Raw genomic sequence first — 21,088 nt, forward strand, 5'->3', positions numbered from 1 at the left:
GCTACAAAAACATGCTTTAACCACATCATACAAAAGAGGCAACAGGCTACGTGCTTGTAAAAGTTCATACAAATACAAGTGATGCCAATATTTCACTGTATCAGTGTTCCCTATACATTCATTTATTTGTAGAGACCCGCCACGTCAATGAATTTGGCAGTACCTCTTTGATTGTAACTCCTCATATGCACTTGGTCAGTCAGAGAATAAGAAGACATAGCAGGAACGATCAATATTGCCAACTTACTGTAGCAACTTTGTTGCTATTGTAGAGAGCTTGAGTAGCACAGGAACTGGTCGGAGGCAAACTTCAACTTGCTATAGAAAGTGCTCTTTATTTGCAGCTATCAGCTTAGCAAATACTCAATTACACTGCACAAAGGAACAGGACGTCACCAACCCAAACACTCACCTCTTGCTTGGTGTGAAACAATACCAAACGGAAAGTTAACACGTATGGAACACACAATGCATTAGTTAGGGCACGACACGACACGACACTGCCGACATGGATCGCTGTGAGCTGCATTAGCATTAGCTAGTGATCAGCTTTTGTGATCACCGTTGAAGGGCATTTATTGGCATATGCCGATCGCGTGATTTTTCACGGAAATCGGCTGAAAGTGATCGGTGGCCGATTGACGAGAGCATCCCTAGTCAAAACCCATTGCCACACATACATTGCAGTCCTGTGGGATACCCTGTATAGACTGCATATATTTCAGAATTCCAAGTAATCCGACCAAGGAGTGAAACAGATTCATTCAGATGTACAGCTCAGATGTGGAAGTAACACAGAATTCAAACACAATTAGTAACCTATAACCTGAAATATTTGGTATTCTAAAACTGTTTGCCTTAGGCCTGGTTGTAGCCCACGCTGTGATAAAAAATAACATGCAGTCCCTTCCAGTGAATGGAATGCCACAACTTTTTCGACATCGTCCATTCAGATATTCTGTGAATTTCCGATCTGTTAACGGCGCTAATCCCACTCTTCAGTGTGAAAAGAGTTGTTGCTTATTCATTGGTTTCCTGTCCATGAATGAAAGATGTGGTGCATTAGCGCACTCTGACGCCTGATTGATTGTGTGTGTCTGTGTGCGTGTGTGTAAAGGAGAGATGGGGTATGTTAGCAGCGACAACGTTTGGATTGATGGGCTCCATTTTACTTAACAGATTGAAGTGAGTGAAAGGTCAGCTGCAAGTGAGCGGCTGCTGTTTCTACTTTGCCATTTCCTTAATTAGTGTGCGGGAGTGTGTGTCAGAAAGTAGAGTTTATGTCCGCAGCTGGGTAAAAAGAAATGTTTCGACTAAATCAAAGTGCTCTGGTTTCTCTTCTGGCAGTTTAACTTGCAGCTGCATAAAACCAGTTTGTCTCAGTGTGCCTTTCGAGCCCCTACCTTCTTGTCTGTTATCAGTCCATCCATCTTCATCTTGCCTTATGGAATGCAGCTTACTAGCAGTAAAGGGCCCCTATACACCCTCTGTGCCAGGTGTTTTGGCACGTTGGAGAGTAGTTTACTGAGCGCCGCAGCGTGGTAGTCTGCCCATTCACAAACAAAAGGCAGAGAAATGCATGATGCTCACATGCAAGCACATTGACACTTGTCATGGCTAGTGTTGCCTGTCTGCAAACAGGGGAGGTGAGTCACTGCAGCCTCTTTGGCCCGCTGTGTGTGTTCATCATGTCAGCCTACACGCATTGGAAATTTAGCCAAATCCGTGAGCAAACAGATGTCACTTTGACCCAAAAAAGATAAACAAAACAACAGCGTGGAACTCTTTGCTCGCTGGTCACAGTGATCCTTTACCCCCAGTGTGGTCACTCGCTCTGTGAGGTGAATTGGTTATGGAGGGTCACTTACACTGTGCTCTGTTTTGACTCTGTATCAACAGTTAGGTCTATGCTCTATAAAAGCAATGGTCTAAACAGTTGCCTAGGTAACAGTGATGGTTTAGAGCCTGATTCCATGTTTCCATCATTCATTGCCTGTAAGCTGGAAGTGCTCAATCCACGGAGGACTGCCTTGACCCCAGCCACAAGGCAGGCCTGGGCTTATCTTGGTTGACTATGGACTTTTATTGCAACTACAATAAAGTGCCCTTCGGGTGTTGCTAGCTTTTCCTTGACCCCCGCCTGACCTCTCAGACTTTTGCCCCCTGTAATCCAGCCTATCTTTTCCACAAGCATGCCAGCACCCACGACCTCATCCTTTAAAAATACCCTGTACAAAGGCAAGCCCTCCAAGCAATATTGTATTAGGAGTGCAACTGAAATGCATGTAGTCAAGAGCTGTTGGTGTATGTGAAAATAAAATAAATAAAAATGCATATAGAGTAAGTACTATGTGGACAAGTATGTATCAGTGTTAGCCTTAGTGGAACCAGCTGTGCTCTCTAACATATTAAAGGTTAAATGATTATATGGTCCTTCAGTTGGAGGTTGTCAGTCAGAGGGTCAGTCATGTAGTATTTCCAGGCTCGAGACATCCCAAGGGCTTTTTAAAGCTAATCTAGTGTGACTTCCGAGCTGTCTGCCGGTCACAAAGGCATGGCTGTAGGCCCAGGTGTGTATCTGTATGAGGGCATGTGGCTTCTGAGGAAGGCATGGCAGTTAAAGCATCCCGCCAAACAAACCTTGATTGATGAGACAGAAGTCAATCTGACATGCCCATAGACGGAAGCTGGACGCTGGCCCGCTGACATCAGAACAGGGTTTGTGGTGTCAACAACAGCGGAAGGACGTACAGTGAGTTGTTTCCAGGTTCAGCCATGTGTTCATCATTCAACCGGCTTTTCATTTATCTACCATCATCAGCAAAAAAACAGGTTGTGCCACTCCAGGACGTAACTTGTTTTAGCTGTGATAGAAATCAGCATTACCAAAATTAGGCTTGGCATGATCCAGGTGTTTGAAAATCCCTTGTTACCTGTGTCATATGCAGTAAATAATTACCATACATTACAAAATTTGCAGAACATTGTTTAAATGTACTACAGTAAAACACACTTTACAGCGTCCAAATTCCAGTGGATGCTTTTTTCAGAGTATGGTTGCAGTGCAGCAGGCCCATCTTGGACAAAACACATTTGCTATAAAACCAATCCTTTCTAATTAAGATAGATTCCAGTGTGGACGCTGCGAGTGCCTCCACCAATTCCAAACATAAACACACACACTCACAGCCGCAACACCCTATCATTTGTTTGTGTTGAATTTTTCCTGTCTCAACGCCACTTTTTCCATTCCCTTTTTTGAGTTGTTCCTTGACTTTTGGTCTTTTTTTTAATTGTAGGTGTGTGCTAACAGTAAATGACACACTGTAAAATGCCGTAGAGCAGAATAAACTCGACTGACAGCCAGAGGAAGAACTAAAAATAAGATGACAGCAATACTGACCAAAAGACTGCAATCTAAAAGCTGCACCCTGGCTGACCCATGATTTTAGTGGGCAGTTGACCTCCCTGTGAGACAAACTTCCCTTTGTGTTTTACGGTGTCCCTGTATTTCTTGTCCCTTTTGCTACCCTCTTCCACAACACACACACACACACACACACACACTTGACGAGCCATTAGTCGCCAGAATGGAAGACAGAAAAACAAATCCAAATAGTGGCTATAAACTTCAGACTTGTTTACGGCATGGGTCTGCTTGGTCACCTCTGTGTGAACTCCCGGGACAGACACCACTGTCCCCTCTTGAAGGAGCAAAAAAACAACACGACCCCAACTTCACCCTGCCCAGCCTGCCCTTTGGATGACTTTAGTGGGACTACATTTTTTTTACTTACAGCTATTATGCCCATCTTTCTTCTTTTCTCCCCAATTGTGTAATGTATCACCTGTTTTATCAACAATAGTGTCTTAATATCATAAATCTAGCCAGTTAATATACTGTATAATGGAATATCACAATTTGTAAGACCCCTTGCATGTTCGAGTAGCAGGCAGTTGATATTTCAGAGGCAAAATAAAGCTTGACAAGCAAATCTTGGTTTGAGTTTTCCCGATACCTTCCTAACTCCCTAATATTTGCTAGCGTGATGGTGATTTGCTGTGGAGAGGTGGCACATCAGTTGAGTGTGATTTACGGGTGGCGGTAGGGCGTTAAGCCTGGTAGTAGAAAGCTTGTTGGTGTTTTCCTATCCTTTTGCTCTCACAGGGAAATGAAAGGTTTGGAGGTGCAAATAGGCATACTTTGAGTTTATTTTTCAGAAACATTCAGTGGTTTATTACTTTCTCAGAAAATCTATGTTAATTAAGTAATTTGGTATAAGTAACTAATTTGTTTGTATTATTATCCTTCTGAATTCAAACTGAAATCCTTAGCATAGATTATCTGACAAAAATAATATGTTTGCAGTATAGCAAAGAAAAACAGCTTTCATGCAAAATAGATTACTGTACCAGCAGCTCTCATACAAGAATAATGCTTGCAGACTTCAGTATATTAGGAATAACCAAAAAAACTAGGCTGCCCTTATTCACAAATAATGAAAAAAATACAAATGAATGGGCCACAAGAAATCAACATGCCTTTGCAACATCAACAGCTCAGCCATATTCGCCCCCGTATGGCTCTCATTCATTCTTATCGTTTGTAGCACATGAGACGCGAGCTTCGGGTCATCAGTAATGAAGTGCGCTGTTACAGTGACATCACAGCGCCTTTTCCGAGTTGGGTGGAAAATTAGTTGTCACCTGCTCGATGGTTCTCTGGCTGGCATCAACTTCAGCTGGCTGTTTTTCCTCCTCGTTCGAGTGGAAACGTGCTATGTGGTTTCTCATATTTGTCTTGTTCCCAAAATATTTGAAACTTGTATGACAAAGCTTGCATATTGTCTGGCTTTTGTCCAGCTAAGTTTTACTTTCAACTACGTGGAAACCAAAGTGCTTCCAGACGCTCGTTTTAATTCCAGCGGATGCGGGTCAGAGTTTACGCTGAGCCGTTCTGGTAGAGTCTTAGGTGCACCGCCATAAACTGTCCGGGCGGCATTTCTGCTTTCCATCTTTTTGCTCCGTCAGCATCGATTATTGACATTTATGAATCGATTAATAATCGTCAATGTCCGCATCGCGATGCATCTAAGAATCGATTAATTCCTCTACCCCTTTATACAAGAAAATATTACATTTGAGCTCTGTCATATGCATATGTGCAAACAATATTGTTTTTATTTATTTTATTTGCGTATTATTAATATTTTCTTTATTTTTATTGTATTGTTTTATATTTTTTTATTGTATATTTATTTAATGTTCTTTATATTTGTTTGAGAATATACTATTAAATTGATATTCCTTACGAGCATGTTGTGGGTTTACCTGCAATTGTGAAAATTGTTCCCATATGTTTTCTGCAAGTCACTGATAGTGTAGTGATTCTCTCGGCTGCTCTGTGACTGTGTGAATGCCTGTCTGTTTCTATGTGCGCTGTGATTGACTGACAGCCCTGAATGTAGTCTGTTTTTTTTTGCATACAAATCTCATTCATTGATGCTGAGTCATGAGGTTTAACCCACAGCCCATTATTGGTTTTAATATCCCTTCACGTTCCCCACTGATTTGGATCCACTCAAAAGTGTTTCTTAACCTCTAAAGACAGATTTGTAGCTTTTGCCTTCCTTCTTTCTAACTTTGCACGCAAATGTGCAGTAATTGTCTGAGCTCCTCTTACTTAAAGTTTGTCTGTTTTGGCATGGGGATAGCTGCTGAGATTTTAATCTGCTCACTGAGCCATCTGCCGCTGACGTTGGGTTGCATATCTCTGGGATTAAATCAAGAGGCTGTGCAGCACGTGTGTTGTTCTCATGCACACTTGGACACAGTGAGATACACACAATCATTGAAGCACACACACACACACACACACACACACACACACACACACACACACACACACACACACACTTCTTATCCAGCCACAACAAAAACAAATGACACATTCTGTCGAGCACATACTGCCGGCGCACGCACAGGAATAAGTGCACACATGTTGAGCGTTGCACAAGCAAAGAATGTGGGCCACTGCCATTTCCCCTCCAGCACAGACTGCCAAACGACCCTCCAATGCCTGCAGTTAAAGGCCGTGATTACCATTTTATTACACTATGCCATTATTCTGATGCTATCAATGGAAATGAATTGGCCGACAATTGATTTACTATAACCCTCCCCTTCTCTTCACTGGGCCTCAGGGAGTCTCTGGTGCTCATTGATTCGTTCCCCCTGTCCGCTCCACTCTAACTAGGCTTTCACCTATCATGCTGTGGCATTGCAGATATGAAATGTTTTGCTGACGAGCCCCCTACATGTCTTATGATACAGTATTTCTTAGTTCATTAGTAGTTCTTTGTTTTTTCTTCGTTAACCTGTCATGATCCGTAGTTTAGAAACACAGAAAAACTACATTTGACCAAGATGAAAATTGTGCTAATGTTTTGATTTAGAATAATTATTTCAACCGATTTACCAAATTTGGCCGAGCTCAGCATGTATCTACAAGTTTGCATGGCTGCTGGTAACTGTTCAGCACTCTGATTGGAAGTATAAGAAAAAAAAAACTCCCAGCTGGCCACAGGGCATGCAGAACATCATTAGTGCCAAGTGTCTAAAAGCTGTCGAAAACATTCTCATCACAGTGCAACTGGAGTGCTCACTAACAACCCAGACCATTATGCCTCATCTCCCAGAGAAAGCCAGCAGACAGCGCCCTGCAGACATTGGGATGGGACTTCAGCACACATTGCACATGTAGAGACAGACGTTCTCTGTCACCTCCGTCCAATCAATCAAGAGACTTTAAACTAGTTTCTGGAATATTGTGAGATTCTTCCTGGACAGTCAGTCTGTCATGAAAAGCAGAGGAAGCAGTGGTGCTTGCTCGCAAGTTATTGGCTCGTTTGCTGTTTCATTGCTGTTACTTGCAAAGCACCGCTGGAATGTGCATCTTTCTCCTTCTTCATGAACTTGTATCTTTTGACAGACGCTGAATTACAAATTGTTGGCATTTGTCATATTGCTTCATCTCTCTTTCAGTGAAAACAACCAACATTTAATTAAAGTTGAATCTCTCCAAACACTTTGCTGAGAACTCCATAGCAATGTTCCTTTGGCTAAGAAATGACAACTTGTGGCCATAAGTTTGAAAGAAATGTTGATCCTGATGCCACTCAGGTGTGCATTGGTGGCACGGTTACCGTACTATGAATAGCTCATTGTCAGAGGCTGACAGTAGCTTCTGTGAAAGCCTGACAAATGTAGTCTGCTGTAGGTGTGCAGGGGAGTGGAAAGTCTAACTACTTTTACACTGCCATCCTTAACGACAATGCCACCACTAACCACCGATGGCATTCTTCCTTAAGCCCAAAAAGTATGGAAAAACAAATACAGTGAATGTTGCCTTATTGAAGTGCAGGCTGTATAATTTGGCCAGAACACCTGAGTTTAATTTCAGCATTTGCCAGTATGACAGACAGTATTTAATTTCTGGAAGACCATTCTGAAACATATAAGGGCAGCGATCAAGATTTTGTGTTGAACTAACAGTTATAAGCCACTGAGTGTTTCTAGAAGAACATTTCCGCAATATCTTGCTAGCTACAGTATATATTTTTTGCTCCAGGTCTATGGAAAAACGCCCGAAGTGCATCGAATGCCTTAAAGTATTTTTTCCACATGTTAAATGATGGACTCTTGTATTGACCAGCCATGTCTGCAAATGCATTAGTGTAGCTATGCTTAGCCCACTTAATCCCTACGTACAACAAACACGACCATCAGTGGACACAACCACCTTTCTATGCAGCATATAGGGAGTCACTGTCTATTTGTGAGGGCCCTGTGTGCTCAGTGGTTTGTCCTACAAAGTCGGCTGAGCTGAGTGGCAGGGTCTGTCATACGAGACGCCCAGTCAGGAGAGTGGCTAGCCATGGTGTCTGAAACAGCTGACAGACTGAACTAATCCTATTCCACAGACAGGAAGGAAAAAGACTGCAGCCTCTAGCCATCTGATCTCTGGCCTCTGGAAGACTGGTTGTTTTGTGTACACCAAGTGGTTGGTCATTCATACGCGGTTGGATTATATGATGAAAATTAACACGGCTATAAAGGCTTATGACTCTCACATTCATCTAAGACTTTTTGGTTTTTGGAAGGCAGGGATATTGTTTTGAGGTCGTTTTATTTGACATATTCCTAGAAGATGATTCTCAATTTCTCCTGAACTATAATTTAGACACCCGCAAGAGTGAAGAGGACAGCTACACAATGTACAAACATGTACAACAAAATGTTGCCAGTTCTTATTGAGTATAATAAACTGATCTGGGTTCATGCTCTTGGAAAACCATGACATTCCAATCATATTCTTATAGTTTGATGTTTAAAAGCAAAAGGCCAACACATCGCATCGTACATGACTTTAATCAAAATTGAGGGTACAGCAGGAGAAAGATTTAACCATTTCTGCTGACCTCCTCTGGTGTCAATCCCTCTAACTGTCTTAATCCCACAGCATCCTGCCCCAACAGCTTGATCACACACCTTAAAGCTGATCACACTCGAGGCCCATGCACTAGAAACATCACCAATGATTCACTGACATGACTAGAGGTTCTAAAAAAAATTACATTTTCTTATGAAAACAATATGGAGAAATATGCTTGAGCAATGAAACCTCGACAGCACATAAACAAGGCAGAACTTGGCACTGTACATAAATAGAAATGTAAATGATGCTTATTTGCCGACCTTAGTTGGCATCTGAGGCTCCTCAATGGATCAAAGCTTAAGTTGGTTGGGGGAGGACTCTCAGGGACTTACACATTGTTTGACTCATGCCTTCCATTATGATCTCAACCATCATTTCACCTTTGCTGTCTCAAGTGGTAAAGTCTCAGGTTGTTTATTCATTCACAGCTGCCGAGTTTTGACAGAACACACCATCTGTGAATTACCATACCCTTTGCTGTACTATTTTATTGGGGTTGTAGGTGCGTACTGAAACATAAACTGGACTTCACATTGGGTATCCTATTCAATAATTTCCTTTAGCTTATGGGCTGGAGCCGACCTCCGCTGACTTTGTGCAAGAGGCTGGAAAAACTCTGGACTAAACACCAGTCAGTCACAGAGAAGGGTAGGCTTGCATTTCAGTAATTTTAAAACTACAACAGGGATCATTAATGGCGAAAGACTGCTTCTCCGAGTACAGGTGTCAGTGGGACACGAAGACAGAAGGTGCAAGAAAGGTTAAGGCTGTGATTGGTGGTCTGTCTCAGGTCTCTGTTAGTGGAAAGCGCTACGAAGACGGCTTGGGCATGCATCATGATGCCTGTAAGATGAGAAGGGATTTAACTGCAAGCCCCCGCCCTCGCTTAAATCCCCTTCATCCTCTACTCTGACAGGAAGATTCATGCAAGGCGAGTTGCCAGTGCAAGGACTCACTATGCACTATGCACACAGAAAGGCTAACTGTTATTACTTGCTATTGGTCTGTCCCAGTTTGGGACATCTACCAGACATATAGTGTTCCCCTAAAGCCCACCCTGCAGGTTGGATTTTAGATTGTAACCTGACACAATTATAGACCACATTAACAACCTTATTAGCTTAAGGTTAGTGAAATTAGGGAAAGTGTGTTCAAATGCTGTAAAACATAGCTGTCTGAGCTTTAAAGTTTCACTCCATGTGTGGTTTACTCCTAGTGCTCGGAGTTGGCTTTATTTGTGTGTACCACACATGAGTGCAAATTTAAAACAAAACGTGTGTGTGTGTGTGTGTTTTTTCTTAGTACACCATGGATTTCACATGTTAAGACTTGTCTGGGTTGAGTAGGTGCTGGTGTTGAATCTCGTACCCCTTAAGTCATAATTGGAAATCAAACTGCCGCTTTGCATGTGCATGCATGTTCTCTCCCAGCATTAGTACTCATACCCACACACATTCCCCACTGCTATTTATGTATTTGCGCAGCCATGCGACTTAACCCTTTCAGTAGCAGCCTCTACCTTAGGGCACGTTACACGTCAAGCAGAATTATGCCCCATGTCCCGCATTTCCCCATCTTGCACATATACAGACACATTCCTTCCCTTGTTAACCATAATTCACATCTGGCCTCCTTTAAATGAGGGCAGCTATTTGCACTGATGCAAGGCTAAAAGCCATCAGCATATTCCTCACCACATGCTTCCCCACAACCTTCTACAACTTTTACAACGGCCGTAAACGGAGGAATTCTTCTTCTCTCATCTGTCATTCAACAGTCCCAATGGTTTATCGCTGCCTGCCAGTTAACCTGAATTAAAAAGTACTCAGGAAAAATTACAGAGCAAAAGAGTATACTAGTGTGGAGAGAAGGAATAACCTTCAGGTTCTAATTTAATATTAGGATATTAGTGATATGTTTGCATGAGGTTTGGCAAACATCATTTGATCCATGTTTAATTGATTATCCAAACTATTTTGGTATTTGATTCTCTTTTTGATAGAAAAATGTAAATACCCTCTGATTTCAGCCTCTCAAATGTGAATATTTTTTATTTTCCTCCGTCATCCATGAAAACAGACCTATTATTTCTGCGATTTAGGCAAGACAAAATATTCACACACGTCCGCTTTGACTTTGGCAAAGAGCGATCGACATTTTTGCTTCTTTTCTGATAAGTTGCGGACCAAACCAGTCGCTGTTTGTGTTTGGTTCATATTGATTAGGTCAGTCTAGGGCCTAACTCGAGTACTCGATTAATCAAAACAGCAAGCTTCAGATTAATCGACTAAGAAATAACTGTTGGTTGCAGCCCTAGTATGCACACATGCTCACGTATCCAGATCAATGCACATGTACTGTCTGCAAATTAACCGATTGAGCTTTTAAATGTGTTGTCTTGGGCAATATAACAGTATATTCAGTTATATAACGTATTTCTCTCTTGTTTCTCGGCACATTAAAGATACCAATTTCCCACACTGGTACTTGTGATCACTCTATAAACAGTAAAACCAAAAAGTGTATGGAGCCACATCCTGTCACTCGAGTAAAAAGGGCTGGAAAAGTCCAGCTGTATTTACTTACTCTCTAACCCCCTGCTTCTCTCTGTCTCTATTTTTCGTCTTTGAGCGTTCCCTCTCTCCTCGGTAGGCGGAGCCGTCTGAGGAGAGCCAGTCTCTCACCATTCCCACGGAAACAGTTGCCAAAGCAAATTTGGCGAGAGGAAATGGAGACCCTGCACTCTTTCCAAACCTCCCAATCTCTTCCCGTCCCTTCTCTTGTGTGTCATACTTTATACTACTACTTTTTTTTTTTTTTTACAAGCCTGTGGTTCTATGGCTGCTCACTCTTTTATTACATTACATTATGCCTTATGATATGAAATTTCCACATTTTCCCATTTCAGATAGGAATATGAAATGGTTCTTCATGAGTGGAAACTCTGAGCATTTTGCAAGCAATTATGCTTTTAAGAACATGTTAGATAAGCAGGCATGTAATGATGTAACCGCTTTCTTGGACGCCTTTGTACAGTAAGCAGAATTTGCAAAAAAAAGCTATTTTTCTGTTTGACTTTTACACACTACCAAGACTCGCTTCCTTGCAACTCTTTACTTTGTCTTTTTTCCACCCCTTGTGACCTCTTTACTTCCCTTTTTCCTTCTCTGTTTTCACTAATGTGGCTGGGAGATTTGAACTTTCCTTCCTTTTGGGATCAGGGGACCTATTTAGATTGTCCTCTCATTTGTTCCACCGATGCTTGTGCTGTGTAATTGTAATCTTACAGAGAATTGTGGAATATACAGTCCGTACTCTCAATCTGACATCTTATTTTTATCACCGATCTTTACCCTTTAGCCCAGCTTGTGGCAGCGACTCTGGTTTCTCTTCTGTTTTGTCTGCTATCCTCTCTGGACTCTTCCTGGAAGTAGAGGCTGCTGAAAAACAGCAGACCCACTGCTGTAAAAATGTACTGGGAACAAAGGATGTGGGGGGAAAAACACATGTTTAAACACGAAAGGGATGGACATTCTGTTTCTAGGTTTATAATGTCCCACCAGGAAGAGACACTGAGGTATGGGAAGGATTTTCTGCATCGCTCCGACATATTTCTGTTTGTTGTGGGTTTCTTTCAAGCAACAGCGAATGTAGGCTATACGTATGATGGGTTATATTAAGAAGAGTAGTACAGACAGGTAGTCTTGGGGTCTATTTCTATAGCCCGAACAGCTGTCTAGATGAGGTCATTTCAAGTGTAGCCAGCAATGCATACCAGTTCAAACTGATGGTTCAGGACTGAACCTAAGCAGCGCAACGCTAATAAGATTTAGTTGATCCTTCACATTGCAGCTTGCCACTGGTTTTATGGAGACTACACACTGTTTTTGCTATATACTTTATTAAATACAGAGGCACTGTTGTTCTCAGGGACTCCTCAACTGGAAAGACGGTGGGATGAAGGAGTTGCCAAAATCTTAGCTGTGCATGTGCTTGTAGCGCTTTGAGTGTGGGACCTACAAACACAAAGGTGCAGTCTTTTATCCAAAACTCTTCACAGAAGTCAAATTGCGATTAAAACGTTTCATTGAAGAGGACCGAGGATGTGACAAAAATGGCACACTCCCAATAAAATCTGTCAGTATTTCAGCTTTAGCACAACTGGTCGGACCTCCAGGGGAAAGTTGAGAGATGCATATAGTTTGTGTGTTTGTTTGACCTTGTGGTCCCTGGGCAACCTTCTCTGACTTAGTTCCAGAACTACATGATGTATGTGTTTATCACTGTACAGGTATGTGGTTCAGGCTGCAAGAGGTGAGTCGAGCTCTCCCTTTATCTACACAGAGGGCGCCTCCCTTTTCACCACTATGGGGCCCCTCAGTCAGACATGCAGAGGCCAATGTCAGGTCACAGGCAGGGTGCGGCTCCATTCGCCCTTCTGAGTTAAGAAAGAGCAAAGAAAGCAGGTATTTGGCCCTTTCATTTTAGCCTAGACAGGGGGGATGTTGACCTCGGCAACCAGTTTAGCACCATACCAGAAAAGACAGTTTGTCTCTTACAGTCAGGCAGTCTGAAGTCACATTATGCGGTCAAAGCAAGAATTGTTTCCTGTTGAAGGAAATGGCAACTGTGGTCAGTGGCATTTTCTACAATACCCAAGGTTTGCATAGTTGGACTACATTTTAAACTGGCTTTTTGTGTCACCGTTAAAGACTTTCATAAGATCATTTACTTTTGTTACTTTAACAGAACCAGCAGCCACAGATTGTTTCCAAATGCACATTATTTATTTTTAAAATGAAAAAATGTATGTATGTTTTTTAATATGGTGTTACGTTGTTGCCAGCTTTCTTTTTGGGTAGCCAAAGTCTGTAGTAGACAGTCTGTAATCTATGACACAGGAAGTGCTCTCTGACCAAAAGACAAATACAACTGGGGAGGGCGATGGCAGACTATGAAACAAGTCGTGGAACGGGAGATGACAGATTATGTCGAGAAATAGATTTTGCGTGACCTCATTAAAAGCAAAAATGATGCCTGCGGGATTTGATGTCATTCTTCTAACATAACACTTTGAGCTTTCCGCAAAGTCCTCACTCAGAAAGTTTTCCCAAGGCAAGTTTCACCTCAGCCACGGGCTTATTCCCCGAGATCAAGTTTTCAGAACTCCCTCCTGAAAACAGGAAACTCCTCACAGGCCTTTTTGGCGTCTTTCCAGCAGAGTTGAACGGATATAACCTTTCCTTCAAGTTTGTTGCGTTTATGATAAACCCAGGGACTCTGACTAGGGACTCAAGTACAAAAAATAACTCATGCAAGATGCATATCTGGCTGACAATAAATTACCATTCATATAGCCATAAAGAACAACTGATGAGGAACATTTCTTTTGGATTTTTATAGCAGTGCCTTGCAAAAGTGGGCCCTATCCCAGAAGAGTATGGAAAACATAACTTGCCCTTATCACTTAGTGCCTAAATTGCCTGAGTAAATTGTTGAGTAGGCCATGTTTGCTCAAACAGTGGTTTGCAGACAGAGGAAGTGCTCTGAAACTGTGAGGGTTTCGGAACAGGCAGACAGTCTTCTAACCGAGAAGGCTGTTATCACCCCACCCATCCTGTCTCACACACAGAGACATACTAACAGACATCCACTTGCCCAGACACGTGCGCACACAGGAGACACCGCACGGGCCCCACTGGCAGCTGAGGCAGGGCTGCCACTTGTTCACATACGCTGTTCCGTCACTTGAGGCTTTGTATGCAGCAGAAGATAAGAGTTGTAATGTAGATATACATTTATGTGAGTTAGCGTTTCACAAGTAGCAGTGGTTCTCAGTGACTTTCTGTTTCTGTCATACCCCCAAAGGGACAGAATTTCAGAATCATGCCCCAATTTTGATGACTTTGGACCGGCTCGAAAATATCATTAAAGACTTGCAACTCGGCCTGGACTTTGACATCAATGACTCGGGACTAAGTCTGATGACTTGAAAATACGTCTGATTTTCAGTGAATGTGTTGGATAAAATGTGTCCCCATTCAAAGTATTCAACTAATCTTGGTCATTATTATGTAATTTCCAGCCTCATCGAATGCAACTGTTCACGTCCAATCAGGTTTCAGAACAAACAACAAACGTTTTAACATTTCTCTGCACTAAATCCTGAATGTCAGCGCTCTTTTTCTGTGACGAACTCTTGTCACACTTGTCTTATTTTATTTAAAAAATAAACTAATTCATTCACATTTGCTGTAGACACTAAACAGTGCTTATGACTTGTAAGGACTCAAAGTTCAAGCATATGATTTTGGCCTTGACTCGTCTTGTCTCGACTTGAGACTTGGCTTGGTCTTGCAGGTCTTTACTTGAGACTTAAATCGATATATAGTATATATATATATATATATATATATATATATATATATATATAGTAAGGTGTCATGTTGATAGTATGAGGTGTTGAAGCTCGGCAGACTGTGCAGAATAGGAATGTCTAACACACACTCAGCTAATCGGAAACTCTTATCTGAGAAGTGTGACATCCTGTCTTTGCTCTGTAATCCACACGGCTCATAAAAGGGTTGGGCTGCTAAGTGCATGGACACATGCTTTCAAACACACACTCAAGTATGAAAGTACCTTTCCGTCCTCACCATACGTAATCCAAACTGTACCATACATCCTCATGGGCTCATTTGAACTGAACCAGATTTGAAAGAATGACGTTACCGTGCACCACTCTTGACTTGGAGTCTCTGGGAACCACCCTAGAGGTTCCTTGATTGAGTGCTGCTATGGCCGTGGGATTTTTAAACTGTAAGTGCCTCAAGGGTAGTCGAAACGTGCTAGTCCCCCGCCCTCAAAAGCCCCCCCAAACTGGTCACCCCATCCTAATCCACGAGATGAGGACGGGCACGTGGCGCACAGACGTGGCCCAGACTGCAGCGAAGTGTGCATGAGTGTGTTTGGCCACATTCTAAGCTGATCTGCAGGCATGCGCCTTGAGCAACGCTGATATGTAGGACATACTGTATCTCCTCGTCTCTGCTAACCACAAACAGGACTCATCCGAGTGATTGTATGTCTGAGGCTCATGAGTTAAAACTAACACGTAACATCTGACGTAATATCAAAAGGATTCATGGTCTTTCAGTAATTTTGCATTTGGTAAAAGTGCAAATTCAGCACGAATCAGTACCTGTTTTTCCCCTGTCTTTTCCCATTCTCTTTCAGTTTTATTTCGTTGATAATGTTTCCGATAGCCAAGGTAGTCTGCATGTGCGTTTGTGTGGCAGCGAGTGACAGCCCCGCTTTGGAGAAGTGCAACAAAGCCAGCCTAACAGAGAAAAAAGACAAAACCATACTTGTCTGCCTGTGTGGGTGTGTCTGTGTGTGACAGACACACACATTGCCCCAGTCACCTCAAACACGCCTCGCTAGATTGGTTTGTGTGACAACTGTGTGACACATCGTCTGGACTGTGTGTATCTGTAGGTGACTTTTAAGCCACTCACACACACACAAAGTCAATACCACTTCTAAATTTAAACACACTGGCACTTCCAGTTATCAGTAACTCTGGCACTCCTCTATCAGTCATCCTTGTACACACATACAAAGCTGTTGGTTTTTCTGGCACAATGTGGTACATTTGCAGTTCACTGACCTTCTAGTACAACAGAACTTGATTGGATGCCAAGTGGGGAAGCAGGTGGGCCTTCACATGGGGTCTGAAAAGAACATGGATGTGTTTGGAAGCCCTGATCGTTATTTCAAGCATTCACATGAATATTTCAGCAAGAGTCTTATTTCTCCGGATATTTAAGCAATTGTCACCCACCCTACTGCATTATTTGTATCATAATCAGTCAATGCTCTTTTCTTCAAGGTGTCGGATCCTCTTCCAATCAAAAAGCCCAAACATGAAGACATCCCGTTACAATCGCCACTGGCTGACAAGGAGAAGCAGCATGACTGGCTACAGTCACTTTCCAACTCCAATAAGGTCAGTGCACATGAAAGAGTGCATGTTGTAAGATGTTATGACTGCACCGTCAAGCATTTATAGCGCTAATATTTAAATAACTATAATCCTTTAACCCTGCTAAATTTTCTTAGGGTAGTTTGGCACTGGCCACCATTCGGGTTCTAGAAAACATAATCCATTACTTCCATGAAATATTGGTCAATACAGCAAACTTATTGCGGAAATGACCAAGAATCTATTCATGTTTGACTTATAATTAATCCCAGCTTTCAGGGAAAATATGAAAGAGTCTAAAGCAGGGGTAGGGAACCTAAGGCTCGGGAGCCAGATGTGGCTCTTTTGATGACTGCATCTGACGCTCAGACATTTCTTAACACTATAAAATGTGTTAATTTTCATTTGATTTCCTGACATTTTAAAGTAAAACATTACAGAAATCACAGTATTAAAAATAACATTAAAAATATGCGTTCTAATGCATTTGAATCCATCCTTTTGATTTTCTAGCGCAATGCCAGCTGTCCTTCCCATGTTTTCCGTGTCAGACACCAAAACTTGATTATTATTGGGGTCGTCCCTCCTTTAATCAAATAGTCAGCTAGCTAATTGTGCGGAGACAACCCTTTTGACGAAAAAGGAAAAGAAAGAAAGATACGAGTAGTGCGCAAAACCATGCAGCACCAGAAGTCGCATTAATGGTAAAATGTAATTTATTTATTATTGTTTAGCTTCAATATAACAACATTATTCAAAAGAATAAATTCAGAGACAGATTCAGAGATTCAGAGAAAGATTCATGAGATGTATTCCATTGTAACCTTCATGTTCAAATAAACTAAACCAAACCACTTATTAGAACTTAGAACTTATTATGTTCTAAAATTGTTAGCCTTCCTTAAATATACATGCATTTGGTTGTATTTGGTGTTAAAAAATATGATATGGCTCTCACGGAAATACTTTTTAAAATATGTGGCTTTTGTGGCTCTCTCTCTGTGCGAAAAAGGTTCCCGGCCCCTGGTCTAAAGTCTTAAGGACTTGACTAGAAGTGACTCGGTGACTAGAAGAGGGCTAGAAGTCAGTTGACTTCTGAGCCGCTAACCTTCAGACCGTTTACAGCGCCTTCCTTAAGCTTCGCTTACACTCGCACGCATTTTGTCCATGCAGTGGTAAGCAATTTTGCGTGCCAGTGAAGTACCAATGAGCACATTTCCGTGAGCTAGTCGTGAACATACCACGGACACACAGCAAACTGTGCCTAAACAATGCGGGTGGTGCGTATCAAAGCGTGTCTCATTCACATGAAAGGGCCAACAAGTCGTGAGGAATTCTCAAGCAATTTCTGCAGCCTTTTTGTTTCTTCACTTGTGAATTTCTGTTCATAATAAGTGATCATGTCTTCTAGTCAGCAATTCCCTCTCCCACACTGTCCGTGCCTTGTTTTTTTTCCTAGTTTGCCTTCTTCCTGCTCTTTGCACATTCGTTTTCTGCAGTTGCGAGATAACATGGAGCTTCTTCTCTGGCGTTCAACATCTTGTAGGTCCCTTGCAAATAGAGCAATTAATGAAGCTATGACACTTATGAAACATAAACCAAAATAAGCACACAATAGAACATTTTTGTTTGATATATTTAATTCATCATTGTGCCCGTAACTGTCCCTTCATGAATGTACGCACATGCGCCAGGTCTGTGGAAAGTTCTCCGCCACATCAGTGATGTGTCAAGAGCCGGTGGTGTTTGATGAAGCATGGTCTGTGTAGTTTTTCTGGCCTTAATTGTTGCTCAAAACATCCTGCCCCGTATTTTTCAAACTCATAAAACGAAGAGGGTCTCAGAAGGTATGAGAGCTCCTGGGATTTACTGGTTTAGAGTGGCCAAAAGTTACACGATGGGTGTGTCCAGGTTAAAGAATTTGTCTTTGGTTTGGTGGATTTATTTATAACGAGTGGTGACACGCTGTGGTATGCTGTGGTGAACATGGCATACAAAGAATAAAAATAATCAATAAAGCGATGCAACTAATGTTACACATGAACATAATTATAAACATGAAAACAAAGGCACAACCCGTTCAGAAATCGATGAGGAAATTAACTCAATGCACTAATTAGTCACGGCACCACATAAGAAGATCAGCTCTCATTTAGCAAACAATATAAATGAAATCTTCAAGGTTAAACACTCACTCGTTCATATCGCACACACAAAAGAATAAACTTCCTGGTCTGTCTCCTTTTTTCTGCACTGATCTCCCTGCACCGTGCCGTCGCTGTTCATATGGGGCGTTCAAGTGTATTACGTGACCGTCAGCGTTGAACGCTAATGTTGTGTCATTTTTATTCACGTACCCATTCTGGCAGCGCACCTCACTTTGCATTCCCCAGCGATACAGTCGATTTCTTACCCACATGATTTTTTTCCCCCCCAGGGGTTCAATTGCATTCAGCCGAGACAGAGACCATCAGCTTTTAGACCGTGGTCCCCACACATCTCTGCTGGTGATAAGGAACCCTCCAGTCACCCCCTGGCTCTGCTAAGAGACAAGTGAGTCTGTAAACATTAAAGAAAATACTCTTGATATGCTTATAATTCAAGTATTTACTGTAAAAACCACTTGGTTCTGCTGGATCTTCTGAACTCCAAGCATGGTTTGACTGTACCACAACATCCCACACGTCCACATAAATAGACATGTGACACACACTGGTACCGCCAGTACCCACTTTGCATGTTTCTAATACTGTCACATTTTTAGCCCAGATTCTGATCACTGAAAGATGAAGTGGGCGATGATAATGATCTTTATGCTGTTCGGCATAAACTGTTGACAAAGGTGCCAAAGCAATGCGGCAACAGTATTGTTTCGTAGTGTAACAACTTGGGCTTGCATTCTTTTGACTAACAGCCATAAGGTTAAAGGGACTGCATGCAACGTGCTCAAAATTGTATGACTCGATTTTCGTTTGAAATGTTGCCTTGGTTTTTGTGCTATATCGCACGTAACAAACTTGCCCTGCACCGTATCGTTCCATGAAATCCAGTGCCCAAGCGAAGCACCTTACACGTTGCTGACTCACTGTTCATGCATTTTTTATTGTTACTGCGAAATAACCTGCTATGGGGCCAAAGACGATTGTAAAACTAGAATTATTCTCGATAAAATTTATTTTTTATTCATATTTTTGGGAGTCTGGAATAGATTAATTCGATTTATCTTATTTTCTATGGGAAAAATTGCTTTGGTTATCGTATGTTTTGGTTTTCATCTGACCATTTGGAAGGAATTATTAACGAAAACCGAGGTACCGGTGCACATTCAAAGAACGCTAATGTAAGTAGCTAAACTGTGCGAAGTCGCTATCATTAGCTGACAGCAAACATGGCTGGTGCGCGTGCATGTGTCACGCGGGGGCGTACTTTATGTACTCAAGGCAGGAAGAGGTAGTATGCTTGCAGCACATTCAAATGTTGGCGCCCTCTGGGCAGCAGCGGAAGCCGTTGCATGCGGTTCCTGTAACTGGTGAGACTCTTAACTAAATAATCTGGTTGGTGTGGTGTCATTCTAGCTTCTACAACTACAAGAGCCTGGAGAACGCTGTGGCCCCTAATGTTGCCCTCACACCACTGCCCCTGGGAAAGGTGGGGCCGATGTCCCCGTCCGTCCCCAGCACATCACACCCAAGCGCAGGAGAACCCCCAGGAGAGGGCGCCAATGCCAGTTTGAGACCGCGCAAGAGAAGAGCCACAGGGGAGCTCCAGCCTCCAGCACCAGAAGGTGCTTGCCCTTTGACCTCCACTGGCAGCAAGCACCCACCACTTCAGGATGACAAAGACTCTGAGGTGGAGATTGAAGTGGAGAGCCGTGACGAGTGTAAGCTAAGAACGTGATCCCAGCAGTATACACAGAACACGTATGAAGGGACTACATTTTTCGAACACACCCTCTTGTGTCTCTGCTCTCTCCCAACAGTCACCTCGTCTTTGTCCTCGCTGTCGTCACCATCTTTCACCTCCTCCAGCTCAGCTAAGGACCTGAGTTCACCAGGAGCCCTCGGGTCGACCTGCACTGTCATGCCTTCCGAGGCCACCACCCTTGCAGCTGCTCCCATCTCAGCCCCTGTGACCCCTCCAGAGCTGGGACTGGAGTCAGAGCTGGAGAGCTTGAGGCAAGCGCTGGACAACGGACTCGACTCCAAAGAGTCCAAGGAGAAGTTCCTGCATGAGATTGTAAAGATGAGGGTGAAGCAGGAGGAGAAGTTGGGATCCGCTCTGCAGGCCAAGCGCAGCCTCCAGCAGGTAGCGTGCTCTGGATGTCAATCCAAATAAACGAATAAATAATGAATAAATAAATAAATATGATCTGTCACACCTTAGTATTAATATATTTTAAATAGGGATAGGGATTGGCGTCCTCCTCCCACTTTGCTTCACACTGTGCAGGCTTGCAAAAACAAAACAAACATGTCTGCTGCGTGGAACGTACCCGCTAACACGTACCATGAAAAATATCTCATCATAGCAGGGCTGCAGCCAGGAATTGTGGGCCCCAATCACACTCCCCACCCCCTTTTTGTCCCATTTTTCCATTTTTTCCCCCA

At 42.6% G+C, this 21,088-nt stretch overlaps 1 protein-coding gene across 2 annotated transcripts in view; it reads left to right on the forward strand.

The window, feature by feature from the left end:
* Positions 1-21,088, forward strand: part of skia (v-ski avian sarcoma viral oncogene homolog a) — a 77,349-nt gene that overhangs the window by 48,843 nt on the left and 7,418 nt on the right. For both annotated transcript variants that reach the window (XM_054761703.1, XM_054761620.1), the window contains exons 2-5: positions 16,389-16,505; positions 18,919-19,034; positions 20,057-20,361; positions 20,461-20,786. In XM_054761703.1, coding sequence (XP_054617678.1) covers positions 16,389-16,505; positions 18,919-19,034; positions 20,057-20,361; positions 20,461-20,786 — 864 coding nt within the window. The remainder of the gene's footprint in view (positions 1-16,388; positions 16,506-18,918; positions 19,035-20,056; positions 20,362-20,460; positions 20,787-21,088) is intronic.

The sequence above is a fragment of the Dunckerocampus dactyliophorus genome, chromosome 1 (genome assembly GCF_027744805.1).
Source record: "Dunckerocampus dactyliophorus isolate RoL2022-P2 chromosome 1, RoL_Ddac_1.1, whole genome shotgun sequence".
NCBI classification, from domain to species: Eukaryota; Metazoa; Chordata; class Actinopteri; order Syngnathiformes; family Syngnathidae; genus Dunckerocampus; species Dunckerocampus dactyliophorus.